The sequence below is a fragment of the Sinocyclocheilus anshuiensis genome, unplaced genomic scaffold (assembly GCF_001515605.1).
Source record: "Sinocyclocheilus anshuiensis isolate Anshui unplaced genomic scaffold, SAMN03320099.WGS_v1.1 scaffold542, whole genome shotgun sequence".
NCBI lineage: Eukaryota > Metazoa > Chordata > Actinopteri > Cypriniformes > Cyprinidae > Sinocyclocheilus > Sinocyclocheilus anshuiensis.
The window spans coordinates 1883808-1902403 of record NW_015547685.1 but is presented as its reverse complement, the minus strand read 5'-3'; the positions used below and the strand labels follow the sequence as shown (position 1 = coordinate 1902403).

The 18596-nt window shown below is 36.2% G+C and overlaps 2 protein-coding genes and 1 long non-coding RNA gene across 3 annotated transcripts in view; 2 read left to right on the top strand and 1 right to left on the bottom strand.

The window, feature by feature from the left end:
- LOC107703266 (RGM domain family member B-like) overlaps positions 1–3200 on the top strand; it is an 11552-nt gene extending 8352 nt beyond the window's left edge. The window contains exon 3 of the mRNA XM_016505823.1: positions 1434–3200. Within this exon, the coding sequence (XP_016361309.1) occupies positions 1434–2108 (675 nt within the window). The 3' untranslated portion in view covers positions 2109–3200. The remainder of the gene's footprint in view (positions 1–1433) is intronic.
- A 1666-nt stretch (positions 3201–4866) lies between these two features.
- Positions 4867–7020, bottom strand: LOC107703231 (uncharacterized). The gene is made up of 4 exons (XR_001635823.1): positions 6803–7020; positions 5841–6161; positions 5397–5466; positions 4867–5289 (listed from the first exon to the last, which is right to left on the bottom strand). It is a non-coding gene; the product is annotated as an uncharacterized LOC107703231 (long non-coding RNA).
- A 1973-nt stretch (positions 7021–8993) lies between these two features.
- LOC107703265 (endoplasmic reticulum aminopeptidase 2-like) overlaps positions 8994–18596 on the top strand; it is a 12165-nt gene continuing 2562 nt past the window's right edge. The window contains exons 1-16 of the mRNA XM_016505822.1: positions 8994–9183; positions 10411–10982; positions 11097–11235; positions 11807–11941; positions 12088–12208; positions 12319–12473; positions 12580–12693; positions 12948–13079; positions 13173–13304; positions 13395–13463; positions 14092–14267; positions 14416–14495; positions 15495–15678; positions 15846–16002; positions 16204–16388; positions 16510–16671. Of these exons, the coding sequence (XP_016361308.1) occupies positions 10489–10982; positions 11097–11235; positions 11807–11941; positions 12088–12208; positions 12319–12473; positions 12580–12693; positions 12948–13079; positions 13173–13304; positions 13395–13463; positions 14092–14267; positions 14416–14495; positions 15495–15678; positions 15846–16002; positions 16204–16388; positions 16510–16671 (2435 nt within the window). The 5' untranslated portion in view covers positions 8994–9183; positions 10411–10488. The remainder of the gene's footprint in view (positions 9184–10410; positions 10983–11096; positions 11236–11806; positions 11942–12087; positions 12209–12318; positions 12474–12579; positions 12694–12947; positions 13080–13172; positions 13305–13394; positions 13464–14091; positions 14268–14415; positions 14496–15494; positions 15679–15845; positions 16003–16203; positions 16389–16509; positions 16672–18596) is intronic.

Below are 18596 nucleotides of genomic sequence, written 5' to 3'. Positions count from 1 at the left end.
ATTTCCTGCTTTTATGAAGCCCCTCCCTCAGAAATAGGCGATGGGCTCTGATTGGTTATCTAGCCCAGTGTGTTGTGATTGGCTAAACCGCCTCTAGTGTGGTAAACGTCCCGCCCCTCTCCTCAGCGGCATGTGCTCTGGTTGTATTGTAAACAACGGCGTCGTTAATATCGCTTATCAGTTTGAGCCCGATTGAGAAGCAGAGGATATTATTGAAGAAGATCGTGCAGAACCTGTGCAAGCACTGCTTTTAATGGTAGGCCTATGTTTTTTGTTTGTTGTTGTCTCATACTTTTAGATATGCTGTTATTTGTAAATGCTACTGCTTATGTTAGCTTTTAATATATGGTTTTATCCTGATTAAAGTTTTAATACAGTACGGCAACTGCACGTCCATGTTTAACGCTTCTCATAGCTATGTGTAAAAAATGTATAATTGGAACAGTTCATTGTTGGAGCTGAGCTGAATGAGAGAGAGAGAGAGACACACAGAGTGTGTGCAGGGGGGGGGGCAGTATTAAGAACCGCTGCTTTAGAACATTGATTTTGAAACTTGTGAATCCATTAGAATCGTTAGAAGACAGAATCACGATTCATATATAGATAGATTTTTACGTGCACCTCTAGTTTCCTCTTCCTCTTCTCTAAAGCAGCGCAGCATGGCCTCGCCCCCTTTGCTGCCTTTTCCCGAGGGCGGGGTTTATCTGGGTTTTGTGTCACGAACCAGGAAGTAACTTCTTGTAGTCCCTACGAGACGTTTTTGTAGGCATTAAACTGCCAGAATTTTAAAAGACGATATCTCCGTTTGCATTGAAATTTCAGCTTCGTAACTTTGCAGATATTGTTTATACTCAAACAGCAACATTACACACTAACTAACGTTAAAAAAGTGAAATCGCAATCAACCACCCCTTTAATAATAATAATAATAATAATAATACATGTTTTCATTGTTGTAATCTAGTGATCATTTAGTTATGTGTAAAAGAGAAAAAAATCAGTTCAACATATTTGTTGTCAGACACCTAAACAAAAAATAATAAAAAAGCAATATCGGTTAATCTCAGCTATTAGTGCAGAATATTTGCACTTCACCATCAAATGCAGTAAGTGGACGTAACACCAGACCTTTTCTTCTGAAATGTGATATATTACAGTAAAACAGATTATCAAAAAAAAAAAAGTTTAAGCAGACTAAATGATTGGTCAAGTCCACCAGAAGATCCATTTGTGACAATTTGGTTTAAAAATTAAAAGGTCAAAAGAAAAAAAACAAAAAAGAAAAATGGAAGCGTATGCATTGATGAATCATTCACAAAAAGATCAATAACATGCATTTAGAAAATAGATATGGTGAATATCCATTTCATGTCAACTTCGATGTTTTTGGTGAATACTGGAGTTTTTAACTATGCTTTCTTGCTTCTTTTAAGATCACAATAATCTTCAAACCATACCAAGAATGCACGGACCAGAAGGTCTACCAGGCCGTAACAGACGACCTTCCAGCTGCTTTTGTGGATGGCACCATAAGCGGGGGCGATAGCGAGACCCGCAGCATCTGGATCCTGGAGAAGTCGCCAGGTCGGCACGTAGAGATCCACGCCACATACATCGGTGTCACCATAATCATACGCCAGCAGGGCCGTTACCTGACGCTAGCCGTGCGCATGCCAGAAGAGCTCGCCATGGCCTTCGACGAAACGCAGGACCTGCAGCTTTGCATGAACGGTTGCCCCACTTCAGAACGTATCGACCAAGAGGGACATCTTCAGCTGCCCATGCTGGGCCTCCAGCAGGCCAGCTTTCAGCAGCAGGCGAGGGTCGAAGCCCAGAGAGGGGTGTTCACCCTCGAAAGCGCCTCCAGGAAGTGCAGGGAGCAACTGGAGGTTAAGGACATCTATTTCCACTCCTGCGTGTTTGACCTGCTCACCACAGGAGATGCGAACTTCACCGCTGCCGCCTACAACGCCCTGAAGGACATGGAGACTCTGCACCCCAAGAGGGAGCACTGGCATATTTTTCCTAACTCAGCCCCTGGGCTGAGGCCGTTTTCATTGCTCCTCAATGCACTGCTAACCGGCTTCCTCATCACTGTGCTTTTATAAGGTGTACAGTGTTTTGATAACTGTTTCGAAGAAGAAAAAGACAAAACGAGACTGTAAAAAGTCAGTACTCTGGGTAAAGAGTACTTTGTATATACTGTCTGTGCGGAGAATGAATGTTCTAACCTTCATTAGACTGTACATTTTGTGTAAATCATGTTTTCAAGAGAGCTGAATATTGTAGATTTTTGTGAGTGAATTTTTTGAGATTTCCTGTTTTTGTCCTCAGGAGAGGAAATCTTAATGGAAGCACTTTATTTTATTTTATTATTATTATTTTATTTTTTTGGTTCTTGCAACTAGAAAACTGTTCCACGGAACCAGTGCTCAATAATCTTACACTCGGCGCTTTTTCTTTGATACATTTCTGTAGGTCTCTATACAAATGGTACTTACCTCACCATCTTGTTCTTGTAGAACCGTTTTAAAAAAAATTCACAATGTGGCTGGCGTAGTGATTGTGTGATAGAGGTTTAAAGAAGGATCATATTGACTAGACTTTCACTTTATCTGTATTTTTAGTTAATTACTCAGCTGTTGAAGAATTCAGGCAAATGCAGCAGACGAAGGTTGAAGTGCACTTAATTCAGAAATTCAAGTGGAAATTTTTCTGTTGTTGAATATTGGAATTGTATTGGGAGTTTGGTCCATTTTATAAATGACAATCAGAATTTCTTTTGTTTGGTGCAAAGTCTACCTAATGTACGAACACAAAACATCAATCGTGAAGAGTGCACCAAAATATTTATGCTAAAAGTTTCATCTAATTTCATACTGAGTGACTCTCATTGAGTGAACTGGAAAATGGATGTTGCATAAGTGTTATTCTCATTCCTAGTCGCACAAACGGACTTCTAGAATGGCTTCTCGCAAGATTAGATTTATTAGCTTTGTCCCTTTGCCAAACAAATATTGACTATCTGTTCAAAGTGTCAAGTTCCCTCACGTTCTTGTTTTATCCTTGACCAAAGATATGACGCAGAAGCAACACATATCAGATCTTTTGCCAGACGTACTGTGTGCTTCCCTATACATTTTATTTGGCCAAAAGCGATGGTGTGGTATTAGGGCCTTTCGCACCGCGGGAACCTAGTGATTTCATTCAGAGAGCTTTCAAAGCAAATGAAGGATATTCAGAAACGCTTATGTCTCTATTTGCTTTGAGTATGGCATTTGGCCTGATGGACACACAATTCATTTGATGAAATCGAATTGTATTCCTTCTGGGCCTTTCTGTCCAACTGCTATGGAAGCCATGCCAACACTCCTAATACGCATGTTTCAAAATCAAAACCAAGACTTGCTACTGTAGAGACATCATTGTTTAACTACTGCCAGTGCTAAAGAGCTGCTACAATACTGTGACAAGTGTAATCGATTGTATTTGGAACACTGCGAGTTTCGCAGGCGGTGATTGGCCGGATCTGAAACAGGATCATTTGATTGGCCGAATGGCCTAAATCAGTGTACAGTGGGATGCCCCCCCCCCCTATAAACCAGAACAAGGCATCAGAGTGCAATTATCTAACTGCATAACTTCATCCTGTGTTTTTGCATTTCGCATTTGATCTTGTGATCTCTTACTTTTGTTGTGAACATTGTTTTTGTAAAGAGTGACTGCTCAATGTTTATACTTAAATTATTTATGAAATATAGTGTCTTGTTAGAGAAGTTAAGCTCCATACTCTTGCTGTTGAAAAACGTTTGAGATGTGATTGTACTGCCACCTAGTGGGTCACCGTTGTTACATCAGTGTTTTAGTATTGTACGGATGCTGTTTAAAAAAGAAAAAAAAAAGAAAAAATGAGTTATTTAAAACAATAAATTAAAAATACATAAATGCACTGGCTTTAATTTTTTTTTTTTTTTTACGCTTTTCAGTTGTGGTGTAATCATTAATTGCCATATACATTAATTGGCATGTACATTTACATTTATTAATGTGGCATATGCTTATATCCAAAGCAAGAACACAAGCCAATGTAACACAGTACCAAAGTAGCACTAGCATACCAAAAGTATCGTAGTACAACACTATAGCAGAGTTGTAAACGTGCAAGCAATTAAGTTCTACTTCGTTCTACAAAGTCAAGTGCTCTTAATAACATTTTTCTATTTTTCAGTAATATACACTACCGTTCAAAATTTAAGGGTCATTAAGTTTTTTTTTTTTTACATACTTTTATACAACAAGGACACATTAAACTGATCAAATGTGACAGTAAAGACACGTATAGCCTAATATTACAAAATATGTGTCAAATAAATGCTCTTCTTTTGAACTTTCTATTCATGAAAGAATTGTGAAAAAAAATGTTGCGCTGTTTCCACGACAATATTCAGCACAACTGTTTTCAACACTGATAATAATAATAAGAAATGTTTCTTGAGCAGCAAATCAGCATATTAGAATGATTTCTGAAGAATCATGTGACACTGAAGACTGGAGTAATGATGCTGAAAATTCAGCTTTGCCATCACTTGAATAAATTACATTCGAAAATATATTCAAATAGAAAACACATATTTTAAAGGTTAATAATATTTCAGAATATTACTGTTTTTCTTGTATTTTGATCAAATAAATGCAGCCTTGGTGAGCTTGGAGAGACTTTAAAAAGCATTTTATAAAATCTTACAAACAGCAAACTTTTGAACGGTAGTGTAATTAAAACAAATTGTGAATATTTATGCTCCAAAAATAAATGCAAACAAATCTTGATGAAGCACTGTTGTCACATTCACAAATCTCCCAAAATGAAATGAAACTGTCTCAATCTTTGATAGAGTGTTATGCACAATGATCTCATTCATGCCATACAGACAGTTTCATCAAAGGTTCATCATTGTCACGTTCAAGAGTTCAACAGTGTCACATTAGTGGAAGCTGACTTTACAATGCCATTTAAAGCTTTTATTTTTGACAATGGCCTACAAAAGCAGCTTGTAGTGCAGTGCATTTGTTGTATTGTGTACATGATGTGGTTTTGAGCAGCTATCTCACTCATCTGCCCACATATCGAAGCACCTGCGTCTTGTGGCGTGATGTTGCTCTGAAGTTCATCGAGACCCTCATCAACATTCCAGATTCTCATTTACATCAGCTGGAATTCCTCCTCCTGCTATAAACCTCCAACAGCACGTCCAATTAACTCTGACATCCATGGCAGTTGTTTTTGAAACTCTGCAGTTTTGCAGACAAGAAATATGACAGGTTTCAGTATAATTGTGAAAAATGTGCATAAATTATTTCACTACTGGCATTGCATTTGCAGTAATATGAGCACTTACCACTTTATGACGGCTTGCACTGTCATCAAAACGTTGAAAATGGTGATTTTGAGGAGGATCATTCTGAGAGCTTGAACAAATAACAGCTTATTGGTAATACATTTTACAGTAACGCTTTACATTAAGGTCCCTTTAGGTAATACATTACCTAACATTAACTACCAATGAGCAATACGTTTGTTACAGCATTTATTCATCTTTGTTAATGGTAGTTAATAAAAAAAATACAGCTGTTCATTGTTACAGTAGTTCATGTTAGCTCAGGTATTATCAGATACAACTTTGGATTATAATAGTATATTAGTGAATGTTCAAATTACTACATGAACTAAGAAAAATAGATTTTTTATTGTTTGTTCATGTGAACTAATAGCTAACAAATGTTAATAATTGGAACCCATTTTATATATAATGATGCAATAATGATAATAATGATGAGTTTACCAGTTGTCTCCATTGGGAGTCCAGCATAATGTCTGTGCACGAGTTGATCGGAGTCTCTGTGACTCACAAAGCAGGTGTAGGACATCCATTCACTCGTGGGCACAGATATAACAGACATTGTGCTCTGAATGCCACTGTGTCCTTGGAGTAAGGTAGGGACTGCTGGATTAGTTCCTCTGGTGCCACTAGAAATCCAGGTGACCTCCAGCTCTCATTGATGAATGTCATGAAGCACACACACCAGGATGGTCAAGCCTCTGAGATCAGTGTTCAAGTGAAATGGTGGAGATAAGATGGCATAAGGGACAGCGTCTGATCCCACTTCAGAGATGAGAACAAAATTCAGAAATGTTAGTATTAGTGTACATAGATGGTTATAAATATTTGGGGCCAGTTTCACGGTTTCCACAAAAATATTACGCTGTTTTTAACAGTGATAATAATAAGAAATGTTTCTCATCCCCAAATCAGCATACTAGAATGATTTCTGATGGATCGTGTGACACTGACGACTGGAGTAATGATGTTGAAATTTAAATTGTAATAATATTTCAAAATAGTAGTTTTTACTGTATTTTATCAAATATACTCAGCCTTATGAGACTTCGTTCAAAAACATTAAAAAATCTTACCAACCCCAAACATTTTAACTGTACACTGTTAAAAGTTGTAGTGACAATTTTCACCTAGAAGCTGCTAAATTTCAATTAATTACAAAGAAACGGTAACACATTGAATTAAATGTGAAATTTTGAAGTAGAAAGACAAAAATCTTTATTAACATAAAAAACATTTTTTTACAGTGTAGTATATATTTTAAAACAAACGACAAGAGCAGCCCAGTTATTGCAGAAATACCGTATTTGAAATTATATGATTTAATGAAGTGCCTTTACCTGAGCTTTGTAATTGCTACAAATGTTAGTAATTGTGCTAGCTTCCCTATAAACTCTACAACTCACTTGTAAAAAGCATGGTGGTGAGGAGGGTAGGAAGCATGTTGATGTTGTCTAGCTCTGTGAGTTCAGCCAGCCGGTGGAAAGGATTATCAAGTTTCAGTCATGTGATTTCACACCCGCCATGGAATCTTTCCATCGTTTGTGTTGGTCTCAGGGGAGCTGTGCCAAAATACTGTATGGCTGGACTAAAATGAGAACACAAAGACATGTGCTGCTAAACACGCCGGTACTCTTATTTTGGCATCAGGTTTCATTCATGGGATAAAATAACTTGCTTGCAATTCAACATTTAAAAAGAGCGTACACAATCTGCTCATTCACCTCACTGTGAATGAGTTCCATCCTCATTTGAATTTCAGAATATTTGTCAGACAAAGTATGTATTTTTATATAATGTTCTTTCTGGAGTGATATGTTGTAAATACTTGTGAGAACTTGAAGTGGAGCTTGTTTCCAAAGATTCACACCTGTTTTATGTTGGTTTCTTCTGTGGTGAGAGACTGATCATATCAATACCTGCTGCTTTGTACATCTGGATGAAATAAAACTGCACTTTCAAAGAATGTTTTGATCAGGTATAGGACAAAGGTTGTTCTTTACTAAAAGTCTTTTACAAACGAAAGTAGCAGCAATCACTGGACACTGGTCAATTTTTGCAAGTCAGGTTCAAGTCTTAAGTAATGATGGAAAAGTTTGAGTCGAGTTGTGGAGTTTATAGGGAAGCTAGCACAATTACTAACATATTTAGCAATCACTCAGTCCAAAAGGCATTTCACTTCATCATATCATTCAAAATACTCTTATTTCTACAACAACTGAGTGGTTTTTGTCCTTTGTTTTTTAAAAATACACTACAACGTAAAATGTTTTCGATGTAATATATAAAACAAAGATGTTTTACAAGAAAATTTCAGTCTTTCTACTTCAAAATTTCATGTTTAGTTTAGAGTGTTACTTGCTGTTTCTTTGTAATTAGTTGTGAAATTTACTATAGCAGTTTCATTTCAAAAGTTTGGGGTTGGTAAGATTTTTTATGTTTTTGAAAGAAGTTGAGTCTGAATACATTTGATTATAAATACAGTAGAAACAGTAATGTTGTGAAAAAAAAATTACAATTTAAAATGGTGAACTTTTTAGCTACCGTTACTGTTTTATTTTATTAAGTATACCAAAATAATTATACAGTATTACACAGTCCTTTCCATGGGTGTAGAATCCCCCACACTTTTTTCGGCCAAGTGTGTTCATATAGAAGTTTTCAAGGGCCAGTGTGAATAAATCTAAGAGACAAGATAGTCTATGCATGACCTGAAGTTTTATTCGTATCCAAAATGAGGCGATGTGATTATTATGGAGCGATGAACACTCTCATGTTTCATTCATACTCAAAGTAATAGTAGAAGTAATAACTTATGACGTGCCAGGAAAGCCCTAATATGGACAAAGGCATCCAGCTATCGCTGTAGCAGAGCTGAATAAATAGCAGAAACATTCTGACTTAAGCCAATTAAAGTAAGAGATAATAAAAACATTAAACTTGTCAATTAGGCCAAAAACAAACAAATAAATAAACTTAAAAAGAATAATAAAAAAAGTATTACTATTGACATTGGTGTCCCCCTCACTTCTGCAATGATGGCTACCAGGGGGTCCTTTCATTTGTTTGTTTGTTTGTTTGTTTTAAGATTATTCACTCATTATTGTGTTGAATGCAATATGTGTTTTGCCTATAATACTTTTCTAGTTTGATTTAAATTATAGCAGGGCTTGCTAATATATTTTTTCTGTATACATTTAAAACTTCATTGATTACCGAATATCGTGAAAGACCAAAACAGAAATTGAGTTATTAGCTCAAATAAGTAAAATACAACTATTGGCGATAAACTAAAATATTTTTGCCAAGTTAAATAACAACAGTGCCAACAACAATAATGATAATAATATTAATTGTTGTTGTTGTGTCCCTTTTTTTTAAGATATAGAAAAACAACACTTTGTAATGTGTATTGAAAAGCCAAAATTAAAAAATTAAAAAAGTACAAAGCAAAATTAATTTATCTGCCAGTGGTTGTTTTTGTCTCTATATACTATCATACAACAGTCAAAACAACAAAGAATTTCATTGTTTTTGTTCTGTCACAGTACATGACACATGGCATGTTTACAACTCGGACATGAGCTGAGTGTTTGTACGTGTTGATGGCTGTAGGTCATTCCTCTGTCCGGTGGCTCGAGCCCCACTGTGTTGTCATTTGAATACAGAGACACGGCCAGCCAGCAGCACATGCTCGGCAGCTACTGCAGCAAACCAGGAAACTGGGGGCAGGACAAATGAAAGAGAAAATGAAAACAGCCGACACAATGATCCAGCTAAAATTCAGGTAAAGACACAACACTGAATGGTTAAAAAGAGTGTGTTCTTCAATAATGTTGTTAGTAGATGCTAGTCCTACTTTACAGAGACCACATTTTATAGTGACACAAACAAATGCCAGAATACAGCTAGAGAGCTCGTACTGTATCACAGCAGATGTCAATGTATTAACGTGAATATAGGCTCACATTACAGAGAACGGTCGCTCAGCACTGCTGTGTGTTGCCATGCGTGTTATTTTAAGAACACTCGTTTGTTGTCTTTTATTTTAATTAGCATGTTGATCATTCAAACGTGCTAGCATGTCTACAGTGTTTTGTGAATGACACATGCTCAGTGTGAATTGCAAAGTAAAGATGAAATGTAGGTCATTCTTCAGTTAAGAGTGGCAAACGAGAGGCAGAATTTGTAAAATAAAAATAAAATAAGACAATTTGAAATAATAATGTATTTAAAATCTGTTTAATAGACTATATTTAGTCAAATGAAAGCTTATGGGCTTTTAGATTTTTAATTTTAGTCAAATACCTGTGCTTATGCCTATTAGCAATGGTGCAAAGTACTTAGCACACATAAAGACTTTTCTAAAACAGGGCCCAGAGCTGCCATCATGATAGTTTCAAGATCACATACATTTTTGGAAATATTAAGCAGTGTAACACCACAGCTTCTAATTAAGTGTGATACATGAAATTGTCAGAAAGGTATGAAAATGAATTAGAAAGACTGAACTCACCATGCATGCACCCCGCTTTGGAAGCTTGTTTCCACCGCAGGATGAAAAAAAAGGTTATTGCCACTTTTTATCTCACAATTTGGGCTTTTTTCTTGCAATTCTTGGGACAAATCAGAACTGGACATATAAACTCTGAGAATTCTGAGAAGAAAGAAGAGTCATAATTATCTATTCTTAAATTTTCTATTTCATGGCAGAAACAAAAAAACAGAATTGCGAGATACAAACTCATAATTCTGAGAAAATCAGAGTTTATATTCCATTTTTGTAACACAGCAGATGTAAAGTTGGGGTAAAATCCTTTTTTCTTACAAATAAAAAAAGTATTTTTTAAAACAATTTGGTATTTCAAGTTTATTTCAACTGTTGCAAAGGGACGTGACTTGCCACCACAAATGAAGAAGGATTTATTGGTATTAAGTGCAGTAAAAACAAAGAAACAATTACTTCAATTATTTACACACCATGTGAGCATCAACTTTGCATTTCTTTTCACAGGACACAGTGACAATTTCTAACCATTCTAAAATGCGAAAGTGATCACCATCAAAATCAGCAACACCAAAAACATTCATTATGCATCTCTTGCTTGTAATCCTGTTCTTTCTGGAGGCACAGTTTTGTGTCCAGTCTTCTGACAGCAATAGTCCTGCTGGCGATAACCTGGCGACAAACGGCCTTCCTTTTCCATGGAGTAAAGTGCGCCTGCCAAACTACATAGTGCCTGTACATTATCATCTACTTATTCATCCCAATCTCACCACCCTGAGGTTCAATGGATCTGTGAAGATCGAAATCGATGTTAAAAACAACACAAACTGGGTGGTGCTACACAGCAAGAACCTCAAGATCTTCACCGCCACTGTTCTGGATGAGCACGAGGCCCATCTGTCAGACAAAGTGCTCTCGGTACTGGAATATCCTTCACATGAACAGATCGCCATCTTCTCCCCAAAGATTCTGACCTCTGGGGAAAAATACTTCCTGTATTTGGAATTTGGTGCACCGTTAAGTGATGGCTTCTATGGATTTTATAAGAGTACATATAAGACAAAAGCAGGAGAGACAAGGTATAGTAAAAATGGTTGAAATCTAACATTACATAAATCATACATGCAAAAACATAACATAGAATAGATTGCAAATAATTTCTAAATAATCAAACTAAATTTTCTCCCCTGAAGGATCCTGGCATCCACCCACTTTGAGCCCACATCTGCCCGAATGGCATTGCCATGCTTCGATGAGCCCATTTTCAAAGCTAATTACACTGTCAGAATACGGAGGGGCCCGTCACATATAGCTTTGTCCAACATGCCATTAGTAAGATCACTTTATATGTCTACTTTATCAATTTACAGGAAATGTAAATCAAATTTACTTTGACTGGAAAAAAATATATAGAACAAATACATGGAACATAGAACAAAGATGGGACAACATTTTGAAATTCTGAAAATGTTTCTTTTCTTTTTTTTAATCTAATTTATCAATGTATAGGCCCATTTGTAAAACCAAATTTACTTCAAAATTATTATTATTTGTAATTATTATTAATAAATTAATATAAATTATTATTTTACATAATAATAATAATAAATTTGGAAAACTATATCACTTGTAAACAATGTGGGGAAATAATATTGAACAAATATATAAAAAATTTGATAATTTGACATTTTGAAAATGTTATTTTTATCTACTGTATAAATTTATAGACCCATTTGTAAAATCTAAATTATTTGAAAATTATTACTATTATCATCAATAATAATAGTTAATATAATAATAGGTAATATGATTTTTTTTATATGAAACAATTTTGAAAAATTATTTATCAAATACATAAAACATGGTCTATCATTTTAACATGTTGAAACTATTTATTTTATAGGAACAAACTGTGGAAATTGGCAACGGTCTTTTTGAGGACCAGTTTGAAGTGAGTGTGAAGATGAGCTCGTACCTGTTGGCCTTCATTGTCTGTGACTTCAGATCTGTCAGTGGGATGACTGCAACCGGAATTAATGTAAGTAACTAGAGCTTAGAGAGGGTTAAACAGCATGAAGCAGAAACATGTGAACACAACAGCTTTTTCTGCTTTTATAAAGTTTTCATCACAGGCTCTCGGGTGAGAAATGCATCTTGAATGAGCTGTTTTTTCTTCTCCCAAAGATTTCTATTTATGCAGTTCCAGAGAAATGGCATCAGACGCACTATGCTCTTGAGGCTGCTTTGAGGCTTATGGAGTTTTATGAACAATATTTCAACATACTTTATCCGCTGCCAAAACTGGGTGAGTGCATCTGGTTTGTTCCTTACCTTTCCTTCTGGTGTTTCAGTGCATAAGTTATATGATGTGCCTTTGGATATTTACACTGTTGTTTATTTTATGATGTGTTCCAGATCTGATAGCGATTCCAGATTTCCAGTCAGGCGCTATGGAAAACTGGGGTTTGACTACTTATAGGGAGACATCTCTTCTGTATGACCCTGACATCTCATCAGCCTCCGATAAGCTCTGGGTTACCATGGTGATAGGACACGAGCTGGCCCATCAGGTTTTATATATAAAACATATTCTCAGTCTCATCTGTTATTAGTGAAGCCAATGAATTACAGTGCTACTGAATGTAAGTCACTTTTCTGCTGTTTTTTTCCCCCCAGTGGTTTGGAAACCTGGTGACGATGGAGTGGTGGAATGATATATGGCTGAATGAAGGCTTTGCCCGATATATGGAATTTGTCTCACTTGAGGCAGTATATCCAGAGCTTAAAGTTGTATGTTCAAGCTTCAGATATCTCTCTCTCTCTCTATAATGGAAGTTGTGTGATGTTAAGCGGTCATTATCATTAGTAAACCCTGAAGGGTGATTAAGACCCACATGAAGAGGCTTATTTTTGGGATAATGATAATGGGACATTTAAAAGTAGCGCTAGTTCAAGTGTACTGATGTACATACATACTCACACCAATACTTCTATAGACAAACTAGCTTTGAGTAGGGTCTCACATGCTTTCTTTTGCATGTTAGGAGGACCACTTCCTGGACACCTGTTTCGGAGCTATTGGACGGGATTCTCTAAATTCTTCCAGGCCAATTTCCAGTTTAGCTGAGAACCCTACTCAGATAAAGGAAATGTTTGATACCGTGTCATATGACAAGGTGGGAAAACACTTCAGCAATGTTAAAACTTTATCACCATTCTGAATTATTTTGTTTAATCGCATTCATCTACTTTGTTACTGAATACTTTAGGGAGCATGTATTCTCCATATGCTGAGGAATTTCTTGACAAATGAAGGCTTTCAGAATGGCATAATTCGGTACCTTCGTAGGTTCAGGTATAGCAATGCCAGAAATGAAGACCTGTGGGACAGCCTTATTAAAGTATGTCACTTCATCTGCTGCCTTTTTCTGTCATACATTTATAATTCAGCATCAAAACAAAAACTCATGCTCACTTCACTCTCTCTACAGACATGTTCAGAGGAGGATTTTACAGCAGGAGAATACTGTTACAGCAGTACACAAGCCACTAAAAATGCGGTAAAGATGTCACATCATGAATGAAATTAGGGCTGTGCGATATTGAAGAAAATGCGATATGCGATACCTTGTTAAAAAATGCGATATTCGATGTGCGATACGATATATCTTAAAGTGTGTAAAATCAATTTAAATGATATTTTAAAATATTTAAAAATGAAAATTATATAACCAATTTGTTTCACATTCTTTCTTGGAAAATAAAGAATCACTACGACTTTACGACTGAAAGTGACCAGCAGTGTTTTAGCATTACTTAAAAAGTTCAGACAGCAAGACGAGACGGCAAAGAGTTGTTTTCTGCAACTTATTTATTGCACTTAATAACTCTTTTTAACGTCAAGCAATTCTCTGCTATATGCGTCGAACTAAAACTTTGACCATTTGCAACGTTTTGATTTAAGTAGCCTATTATTAAAATGATATCGCACGCCTTTGCGATATTTCGATAATTTCGATATATCGTGCAGCCCTAAATGAAATACTCGATTTTTGCTATTTATAATTCACAGCACTCCATAAACACAAAATACGGATAATGAACGACATTCTTCAATACGTTTTCTTGCATTTTGAAGGTGATACTTAACATTCTGAAAATCTCCTTGTGTAACTCTTTGCATTGTAGTACCGTTTTGCTGGGGAGCATATAGACCTGAAGAAAATTATGTATACGTGGACTATACAAAAGGGCATACCGCTGATCACAGTGAAGCGGCAAGGAAGGAAACTGTATATTGGGCAAGAGCGCTTCTTAAAGATAGTCCTGCCTGATGATCCCTCATGGCATTCACTTCAAAAAGGGTAAAACACTACAAAATCACATGGGCTCATTGTTTGATTCTGTAGTTCTTTCTGTCTTTATGTTTTATAGTTATACTACAATTTTAAGGGCAGTAAAAATATGACTGATAGGACTCTTCATAACAGAAATACAAATTATTTTCCATAGCTACCTGTGGCACATCCCTTTGGCATATAAAACAAGCCACTCTGACCATGAGGTGAAGCACATATTGACCACAAAATCAGGTAACATCTGGCAAAAAAAAATCATTCACACATTTATTCACTGTATTTAGAGGCAACCAAGGATAGCTGTCACACAAGGAAGTTGTCACAAGGTTTATATTTCATAAGGTTTCAATTCTAAAGTCTTATTACAAAAATTTGTTTTCTCCAGCAGTTTAGTGTGTTGGTTTTAAATGCAGAGTTAAAAATCATCTTAAATGTTCTCAGGACAAGAGTTATTTCATAAATGTCCCAAAACAATGGTTTTATATTTTTTTATGTTACCTCTAACATTTGTCTTTTAATTATGAATAATTAAATACTACTACTAATAATAATAATTGTTTTACTGTTTAAACTTAGCTGAAAATCCAATAGTTTGTTTATGGCAGGTCCCATTGTGACAACTTAGCTACAGTTTTATTTTATTATTATTTATATATTCTTATATCTATTATTTTATTAATATTTTGAATTAGCTTTTATTTTAATATTTTAGCTATAATTTTAAGTTAAAATTAAGTTGTTTTTTTTTTTTGTTTTTTTTTACAATTTTATAATTAATATAATTTTTAGTGTATGGATGTGTGTATGTATGTATATATATATATATATATATATATATATATGTATATGTGTTATGTTTTTTTTTTTGTAATGTTATGTGCTTTTATTAATATTTCTATTTAGGTTAATTCATTCATTTTTCAGTTTTAGTTTTCCAGTCAGTAAATTTAGTGGTTGCCAAGGCAACAATTCTGTTTTTTTGTTAATTTTTCATCTACTATTTATATTTTATTTCAGCTTTAACTGAATATCTTCTATTAACAAACTGTTTCTAATAACTTTTGTTTTATTTTTATTTAATAATAACAACCCTGCCTACCCAATATAGTGTAAAAATATCTTTCTTCCTGGGAATATTAACTGGCACAAGACGTCTGACAACTAGCCCCAGTCTCCCCTACACATGTACTGTTCATACATTTTACTGTACATATACCAATCTCTCAAACCCAGATGTGTTGACGCTGGATGAGGAAGTTGACTGGGTGAAGCTCAACAGTGACATGAATGGATATTATATTGTCCATTATGATGAGGAAGGCTGGAACGCCCTGACGGAGCTGCTGAGCGCAAACCATACTGCTCTGAGCTTTAAGGACAGAGCCAGCCTCATTCATAACGCCTTCCAGCTGGTCACGTGAGTTAATGTTCAGGCCATTGCTCTCATGAACGCATCTGAGATCATAAAGCATATCTTAGCACACTTGGAAAACAGGAAAGTCTGTATTAACTAGCAAAATGAGCATAACTGTATTATCCTATCAGCTCACTTGTAATGTTACTTTTTTGTTATGTATTATACAGTGCAGGACGACTGTCACTAAACAGAGCTTTAGATTTGATCGGTTACTTAAAGTCTGAGACCCACAATGTTCCTCTCCTGCAAGGGCTTGGCTATCTGCAATCATTCTACAAGCTGATAGACAAGAGAAACATAGCTGACGTTACTCACAATCTGAAGGTATGACAGAAACATTTCCTGGAGTCTAATCGAATTTACTGTCCTCATTCCTCCACATACCCATCAAAGAGTCTTTCATTTCAGTAAGGCTGCTTGCAGACCCACCCGTTGAGTTCACATGAGATCTTCCGAGATTTCTTGTCTTTATTTCGTCTTGTATGTGTGTATAGCCACTTTATGTCTGGGTTTTTTCCCCTGCAGACCTACATCTTGCAGTATTTCAGAGATGTGATTGACAAGCAGTCATGGAGCGATGATGGGATGGTCTCAGACCGGAGACTGCGTGAAGAGGTTCTTTCCCTTGCATGTGATTTTGATTATCCACCTTGTTTGGAAAAGGCTAAGCAGCTCTATAATAGCTGGGTGGAATCCAATGGTACAATCAGGTGACTTAGCAACACAGTATTTATTTCTGCAATAACACCCTCCAATATACATTTTCATAATTTTGAATGATTATGGCGGTAGATTTCTTAATAGCTGATTAGTGCTTTACAAACTATATAGCTTACCCACTGATGTGTCTGAGACGGTTTACATGGTTGGAGCTCAGGATGACAGCGGTTGGGCCTACCTTCTGGAAAAGTATGGTGTCTCCATGTGTGAGACAGAGAAGAGCAAATTTCTCTCAGCTTTAGCAAGCAGCAAGGACTCTGAAAAACTATCAAGGTACATTGTTAGCAACACATTGAAAGTCATATGTAGCATAATTATACAACAGTTTGGGGTCAGTAAGATGTTTCTGAAAGAAATGATTGTTTATTCAGCGACATTGCATTAAATTGATCAAAGGTGACATTAAAGTCCGTGTAAAGGCAATTCAGAGAATTCTTTCTAAACGCATTATAAATGTTAGAAATGTATTGCTGAAAACACGTTACAAAGATTCTGAACTATGTAGTATTGTGGAGTTAAACCGTTAACCTGTTAGTGTTCCACTGTACCGCCCGCAGTACACTGTGTTTTTGAGGGTTAACTTTGACTTACAACAACTCAAAAAAAAAAAAAAGCTAAACATGTCACATATATTTGGAAAGCTGAGATTCTTGTGATTCGAATGTCTGTCAAACTGCCAACAAGGCTTCATGCTGTGATCCCATTGTGTTTTCCAGCTAATAGCTCACAGCTATAGTCATCTGCAGGCATCTGTTTACAGAAAAATGTAGGCGGAATGTTTTTTTTTTCCTTTTACAGTGTGTTCAAAGTCTATTACTCAGTACCGGTAAGACTTACAGTGATTTTGATGTTTGTTCTGTTTAGGAACAAACCTCAGAGTGTCACCTTTCAAAAGAGACCAAAACCATGCATATACTCCAAATGGTTCAAGAACAGCATGCCATTTACTGTTCTGGGGGTTTTAGGCGTTTTAGGCCAATTTTACAGGAATTAGGGGTTAAACAGTTTTTCACCATTTTTGTGTTCAGGATTTTTTGGACTGAACTGAAAACATGTCTCGATGACTCACTGGAGCCACTGATCATGGCCCCTCCCCTAACACTATAATAACTAGAGCGCATTAGCATCTGTGGTTTGCCTGCCCAATCGCGAGTTTCAGTAAGTTACTGACGCCAGGTTTCCCGTGAGTGGGCGTGGTTTCAGCGCCAACAGTGGACGACAGCGCCCCAGAGTTTGAGAGCAGAGAAGACTGCTTATTTTTTCAAGATTTTGATAACTTATTTTATTTACTTGCCGTTTTTTTATCATTCAAATTTGGCTGGGGGGTTAGTAACATTTTTCTGTGGTGTGATAAACTCTAACTCAAACTCTATTTAATATTGCTTTACACTGACTTTATAGGGTGACCAGACGTCCCGTTTTTCCCGGGACAGTCCCATATTTCAGCTCTATTTTTGGTGTCCCGACTTATTTTGAAAAAAATCATGTTTTGTCCCATATTTCAAAATTTCTTTACGACTGGGTGATCAGAGCGAGTAGTGTTCTGCTACGCCAAAACAGCCTAATTAAAGGTAACCAAGCTCGTCGTACAATAAAATTACCATCCAATCACAATTAGTGATGCAAAGTCCGATTCATTTCTGCGAACCAGTTCTTTTCTAACAGATCGGCTCATTGAACCGGTTCAAAAAGCCGATTCATCGGTACCTGACGTCATCAAGCAATAACGTCTCTACGCAGTGCCATGTTGTATCAATTAAAAATTCAAAGAAGTCATTTGTGTCAACACATATTGAAACATTCAAAAATAAAGTGACTGACTGACCCATCTTGACTAACCTACAACTTGGATAAGATTCCTAAAAGTTTCACACGTACAGCACACATTACAGACATTGATGCACAAACGCGGATATGTTCTACATGTCTACAGTATAGTAAGAATGAATAAACCAGTCTTATAAACTCCTTGATTTCGCGTAAGCAAATTTAAATATATGCATGCACAATAAACTATTGCAACATTTATTTACATCACTCGACAGAAAGGTTTTTGCAGGTTTTAGTAACAGTCATAATAAGGATATTTCCAGTACGCGCCTCAGGCTTGCACAGTATCGTCAACTCACTCATCAGAATCTTCGGTAATCCTCGGCAAACTTCGCCACGGCTCATTCGGTTCTTGTTGAGTCCTCGGC